This window comes from Polistes canadensis, unplaced genomic scaffold (genome assembly GCF_001313835.1).
Source record: "Polistes canadensis isolate GaletaPanama2010 unplaced genomic scaffold, ASM131383v1 scaffold_25, whole genome shotgun sequence".
In the NCBI taxonomy this organism is placed as follows: Eukaryota; Metazoa; Arthropoda; class Insecta; order Hymenoptera; family Vespidae; genus Polistes; species Polistes canadensis.
This window is the reverse complement of record NW_014569572.1, coordinates 1,082,008-1,089,221: the sequence shown is the minus strand read 5'-3', so window position 1 is coordinate 1,089,221 and position 7,214 is coordinate 1,082,008. Positions and strand designations below refer to the sequence as shown.

At 31.1% G+C, this 7,214-nt stretch overlaps 1 protein-coding gene across 9 annotated transcripts in view; it reads left to right on the top strand.

Moving 5' to 3' along the window:
- Positions 1 to 5,893, top strand: part of LOC106783780 (four and a half LIM domains protein 2) — a 60,380-nt gene extending 54,487 nt beyond the window's left edge. For 7 of the 9 annotated variants that reach the window (XM_014742628.1, XM_014742629.1, XM_014742627.1 and 4 more), the window contains 3 exons: positions 4,596 to 4,765; positions 4,908 to 5,094; positions 5,608 to 5,893. In XM_014742628.1, the coding sequence (XP_014598114.1) occupies positions 4,596 to 4,765; positions 4,908 to 5,094; positions 5,608 to 5,765 (515 nt within the window). In that variant the 3' untranslated portion in view covers positions 5,766 to 5,893. Of the gene's footprint in view, positions 1 to 812; positions 1,660 to 4,595; positions 4,766 to 4,907; positions 5,095 to 5,607 lie in introns of those variants that run through there. The other 2 variants (XM_014742632.1, XM_014742623.1) reach the window with 2 other exon arrangements.
- Positions 5,894 to 7,214: the final 1,321 nt, after the last annotated feature.

Here is a 7,214-nt window from a genome sequence, read left to right as displayed (position 1 = left end):
TGAATTTTATTTCGTTGAAATGATTTAATCCACTTGCTCTAGATATTATTATTATTATTATTATTTTAATATCTTGAATAAATCGTGACAATTGACAGGTATGATTTAAACGTTAATAAACGATTGTTAGATAAAAATAATTTTGATCAAAACATTACATAGAAATGATATTCATTTTTATTCGATTGATAATTGAAAAGTTAATTACAACAAAAATATAATACTATCATTATATACCTAAGATCTCTTTTTAAGATCTATATAAATAGTATGAATTTTTCTGGTATATAAACCATATATTATTATTATTATTATTCATATATGATTGCTATTATATTATAATCCGATTTAGATAGGTCCCCATCATCTATTAAATCGTATCAGTATTTAAATTGCTTTAAATGATAAGATAAAAATTGATAAAAAGATTTTTTCTTTTCTTTTATTTTATTTTTTTTTAAGTAATAGATAAACATCGGACGATTATCGAGTAGTAAAAACATTGTTTAAAAAAGCAAAAACAAAAAAATAAAATATGTGATTTATATGAGATAATATATGGAATGAAATGAGAAGGATAAGAAAAAAAACTTGTGAATATAGAAAAGAAGGAGAGAGAAAGAGAGAGAGAGAGAGAGAGAGAAATAGAGATAGGATTGAATTTTCTTTTTAGAAAGTGAATTTATCATCGGTAAAGTGTAAGAAGTTTATGTTTGCGCTTGCTCACGAGTTGCTACGGTGACTCCAGGAACCCAACGATGACTACGACGACTACGACGACGACTACGACGACGACGCAGTGGTCTTGCCCTCTCAGTGGCTCAGAAACCTTCGGGCTAATCGCACGGCTCGATTCCGCTACCAATACAATTTCGCAGTTATCCACGAGCAACCTTAGCAGCCAGACTCTTCTTACGCTTTTATCTTATTCCACCTCTTACAAACGAACCGGTTTCCATCTCATACAACAACAAAGATACACATACAAAATCTTTTAACTTCTAATAATAAACCCGCGTATTGCTATTCGATTAATAAAACGTTTTGTGTGCGTGCGTGTGCGTGTATGTGCGTGAATGTGTATATGTGTGTCTGTTTGTAACTTCAGAATTCGGAAGGGAAAAAGAAATCGTATGAATTAAAAAGAAAAACAACAATTTACACGGATAGAAAGGAAAAGAATCCGATCTTCGGTATTTTTTAGAATCCGAAAAAAAGAGGGACGAAAGTTGAATTAAAAACAGAAAAAAATTAATAATATCGGAATAGAGAATTAAATGACGTGCGAGAAAAATTTGGTTAGATCGCGAAAAGGCACGTGATATTGACGTGAATATTGAACAGTTATACGAACGTGTAATTTAATCTTAAAGACGAATTATCACATCGTCTCTCTTAACTCACTCCAAGTGTATTATCCTAACGAATTCGGTTCTGATCGATATAGAAGGAAAATGGCTACCGACGCGTTGACCGAAAGATTTTCTAATAAATTACATTTGCAAACTAAAACTGTCGGCGAGGAAAGGATTAGAAGGGCTAAAGAAAATGACGAGGATGTTGCCATACTAAGCATGTTTCCTATGGAAGGTGATACTAAGTTTAGGTGTTATCTTGGAAAGGATTGTCTTCTTGGAGATCAAAAATTAGCTGATCCAGGTGATTACTTGTTTTTTTATTTTTAATTCCTTTTTTTTATTTTTTTTTTTTTTTTTAGAAATATGTTACTTGACATTTTGTTTTGTATAATATCATAGTTGTTATATCGATTAAAGAAAGAGAAAGGACGATGATCGTGGGTTGAATATGTATATGTATATGTATAGTTTGCATATTAACAAACGTGTATACTATGGGTATGGTATACATATATAGGTTACGTAGTAGGATACACAGTAGGATATTATGTATGTAGATAAAGATAGGGGACGATTTCGAATCACGATGGCAACACAGGTGGTGGCTATAGTAATCACGAAAGGAAAAAAAGTAGAGCGAAACGAAGGAGCCTTTAAACGTCACCTTATCGGGAATCACGAGTACTCAATCGTGCAGCAAGCATGACGTTAACGAATGCGCTTTGCTTGTTTGTCTCTTCGAAAATACTTTGAGTAACTTCGTTTTAGTTTTTTAAACAAAGTAGAGAAAAATCGTTGAGAGAATATTTGTAGGAAACAGAAAAAAAAGAAAAGAATAGAAAAGAAAGGGAAGGTGAATCGTTATCCACAAGCTATGAGATAATCGTTACTTATGTATAAACATTTCCTGTATGATTTATCATCGATACTCTGATCAATTATTATTATTATTCGTTCCTTTCATATATATATATTTTTTTTCTCTATTTCTAAATTATGCGAATCGACTAAGAGAATCTGTTCGATCTTGAATACATTAAATATTATTATTTGATTACAATATATGTAAATATCAATGGTAATTTGTTGCATAATCTCTAGTATATGAGATAATAGATATTTTAAGTATAAAATTTAAAAAAAAAAAAAAAAGAAAATGATATTCAAGGATATATATCATTTAATATCGTTTCCTATACACAATCGACTAGACTGGAAATATAAAAAACCTTTTAATGCACAACCTGAACTTTTTCTTTTTCTTTTTTTTTTTTTATTAACCATTCATAAATTATTTATCCAAATCGATAAGAGACTCGATAGCATTATATTAATATGCGTGATGTCACCTTAAAATGATTCTTCTATGTCGTTTGCAACTCACACACGTTACACGACGTTACTTCTTATCGATTCACGCGCTTCATTGAGTTTTTTTTTCCTCCTCCTCCTCCCCCCCCATTTACGACAAAATATTTAAAATAATATCGGGAAATAATTTTGTCCGATCTATTATTTTAAACCCTTACACAAAAACACGCGGTGTTGTTGTTATATAGGTCAGGAAATTTTATATTGATAACCTTGGAAAATGTTCTCTCGTATTTGTCTTTTTCTTTTTCTTTTTTTTTGGATAATATATATCGTGTGTATTATATTAAATGATGACTCAAACTGAGTCAACTTCTCAATTTATCGGTCCATTTGTCATAATAATTAATCTCTTCACGAAGGAACGTGTATAGAATCACGTAATTTCAATATTGAATTGAACGAACATTACTTTATTGAACTAACTTTAATTAATCTTTCATTTATCTAATCTCTTTCATTTTTAAATAATGTTATATATATATATTTATATTCGTTCAAAAAGACCGCGAGATCATCTCATCGTTGCAATTAATCACGCGAAGCTAATAAGCCGTGTAACTTAGAATTATCGTTGAACGAGTAAACATAGTTGAAGCAACGTTGAATAACGAACGAAGACGAACTAAGATTATTATGACGACTACGACACGATGCGTACCTATATGGATTGCCACATCTGCAACCTTGGACCCATCAGACTTTGTACATATACGGAGGCATTGCTTGTCCATCGTGACGTCACGAATCGTTTATTGAGTCACGCTGGACCAAGAGATTTACGAAAAATATGTCACGATATATCTGTATCATATTGTATTTTTCCTAATATCTATCAATTACTTTCTATATCTTTTTCTTTTTTCTTGTATTCATTGATAAAAATTAATCGGTGTATGTGTGTGTGTCTCTTATCGTTTAAAACAAAAAGAAAAAAATTAAAACTAATAGAATGTATCTACGATTGTTTTTTTTTTTATTTTTTTTTCAAAATGTTCCACTTATCTATTAACCGTGTCTTACATTTTTTTCTTCTTGTCAATTCGATAAAAAATAAATAAACAAACAGGTACGATAAATGATTTCGCGTGTATAAAAAAATGATAATTTTTATTTTTTTTTATTACCTTTTCATATATCTTATTTTAATAAGAAAAGAAAATCTTCTCGTATATTTTAACGAAACTTAAATTATTATTAATGGATTATAATTTCTTAGTATCGTGTGTATCATTTTTCAACGAATTATACGCGAAGGTAAGAGAGAAGAGCTTTGTATTCAAACGATCGAGAAAGAGACAAATTATTACGTTCGCTTATACCTTTCTACAGGCCACGTGTATTCTTTGCATAAATTAGAATTTAAAAGAGAACAGTACTTGTTACTGTGCTTTTTATTCGTTTTCTTTTTTCTTCTTCTTCTTTTTAACAGAATGCAATTTTCTCTGAAATCGTTTCGTCGAGTTGCGTTTAAAGGAGACATTTGAAAAAAAAAAAAAAAAAGAAAGTACGTATGTTGTATTATACTTTCCTATATCGTAAAATGGAATATTAAAATTCACTGGGCGCCGCACGCAATTCAACGTGACATTTAACATCAGTCTAGACTATAGAAGGAAGTAAAGGGATATTTACCGTTGCACCCTCGAAAGTCAGCCCACAGGGCTTTTCCTCCTCCTCCTCCTCCCATTCATTCGATCGATCGATACGATACGATGCGATGATACGTTTGCGAGTTAAGAAACAATAGTCTTTCAAATATTTATCGTTTTCGTGACTAGACAATGGCGGCTCTTGCTGCACCTGGTACCTACCGATCGTTTTGTTTTATTTTACTTACTTTTATACTTCTTTTATTTTTTACAGGCACGAAGAAGATGGAATACAAAACCAGGCAATGGCACGAGAAATGTTTCTGTTGTGTAGTATGCAAGAATCCGATCGGTACGAAAAGTTTCATCCCTCGGGAACAGGAAATTTATTGTGCCGGTTGCTACGAGGATAAATTTGCCACTAGATGCGTCAAATGCAACAAGGTTGGACTTCATAATGGTTTTTTGTGAATATTTCTTTTTTTTTTTTGTATTATTCGTTAATTTTTCATTTAATATCTTGTTTCGGGAAAGTCAGGGGATGCTTTTTGTCTTCATGTTTTTTTCTTTTTTTTTTTTTTTCTAGATAATCACCAGTGGCGGAGTAACATACAAGAACGAACCCTGGCACAGGGATTGCTTCACTTGCAGCAACTGCAATAATTCGCTGGCAGGCCAACGATTTACGTCGCGCGATGACAAACCTTACTGCGCTGATTGCTTCGGCGAACTTTTCGCTAAGAGATGCACCGCTTGTTCCAAACCAATCACCGGTATACAAATACAAATATAATATATATATACATATATACGAATTACACATATATTAATATTTGATTGTTCCGGGAAATTCGTGACGATTTATAAATAAATATATATTCGTATGTTTATTATACAATTAATATATATGCCAAAAAAAATGTCAAATATATATATATATATATATATCAAATGTAAAAATCATATTTATAAATCGACGAGAAAACATTCCGAGTAATCTAAAGTAAACGCGCGTGCTGGTTATTATATTATGAATATTAAATTAATTCCAAAAATTTATTTATATTAACATATTTAACGTTAGTAAACAATATTTTTATATAAAATAATACATATAATACATTTATACAATTTATTAAATTACCATCACGCATGTGAATTAAATATTCATTTACTTTTTGTTAGATTTTCATCGTATATTTATTCATCGAATATGATAAAACATAATAACATATATATATAATAAATTGTAATGAATTTGATTGATTTTCGATTGAATTTTCAAGGAATCGGAGGTACTCGTTTCATTTCCTTCGAGGACAGGCATTGGCACAACGAATGCTTCATCTGCGCCGGTTGCAAAACTTCCTTGGTCGGCCGTGGCTTCATCACCGACGGAGACGACATTATCTGTCCTGAGTGTGCCAAGGCGAAGCTAATGTAACGAGGAAAAGGTTTGGACGGTGGGAGAAAGGATGAGGAGAAGGTGGAGCAAGCAAAAAAAAGAAAAAGAAAGAAAGAGAACGGAAAGGGTGTTGAGTAGTAGTAGTAAGGGAGTGACAGAGAAACAAAGAAAGAAAGAAAGAAAGAGAGAGAGAGAGAGAGAGGGAGAGAAAGGTTGAACGAAAGATGTAGCATCTCGATAAATCGAAAACAATTAACTTTTCAACACAATTATTAAGTCAATAAGCATGAAAACGTTCGATTACTTCGAATCATTTCATTTCGAGATAAAACAATTCATGTTTAATTGTCTGATATAATATTCTTCCTATAATTTTCACAAATTTCCTTATATAACACCTCCCCCTTCCTCCCTTGTCCTCACACCACCAACCTCTCCTCACTCGATCTTAAACGATCCTAATTGATTCTAAATGATCCTACCTCGAAGAGAGATAAATACTTTTGCTTTTTAACTTGTGTGCCTTTTATTTTTATTTTTTTTTGTTTTTTTTTTTTTTGTTTTGTAAAGAGTGCACGTATTTATGCATATGTATAATATGTATATATTATGTGTACATGTATATTTATATGTGTATACGTTTGATATATGTATATTCATATAAACGCACAAGCCATTAATACATACAACACATAAATGTTAACGCGTGTTACGTACGCACGCACACATACAGCACACATATATATACTACTACTTATTCTCTTACACGTGTGTTAAATGAATACATTGGAAATGTACTTACATGATTTTTACACGCGGCCCGGTTAAAGGATTCATTTAATTCTTGTTTTTCTTTTCGTTTCTTCTTTTTTCAAACATTTTTATCGAACTTTTTCTTTAAGAGGCATCAACGCAATTAGATGAGGAGGAGAGGAGAATCATATTTATATTATTATTATTATTATTATTATTATTATTATTATATATATATGAAATATTCGCGAAAGGAGAGATGCTCGGAAATTGAAAGAGAACGTGTGTGCATGTACGTGTGATTGCGTGTTTTACGTGTGAAAGAAAAAGAAATGTGTTATAAAAAATGTGAGATGGAAGGAAGAGGAATGAAAAAAGATTAAAAAATAAATATGGAAGGGGTGGGGGAGATTGCAAAGTCTTGCTTGCAAAGTCAAAGAATCAAAATCGCCTTATGCAATGTAACGTTGTCGATTATAAAGGATGTTAACTAGAAATCAAATGGAGCATACACAATTGTCGTGTGATGTTTATTATTAAAAATTAATGTTATTACTTCATTGATTCGTATATTGTAAAATTGAGGCGTGATACAAACAAAAAAAAAAAGAAATAATCTACGCTAATGCGATATATATATACGATAGGCGTCATTAAAAAAGAAAAAAAAGGAAAAAAAAATCAAAGTGAAAACAAACACGAGTCCTATATATAATATAAATATATATATATATA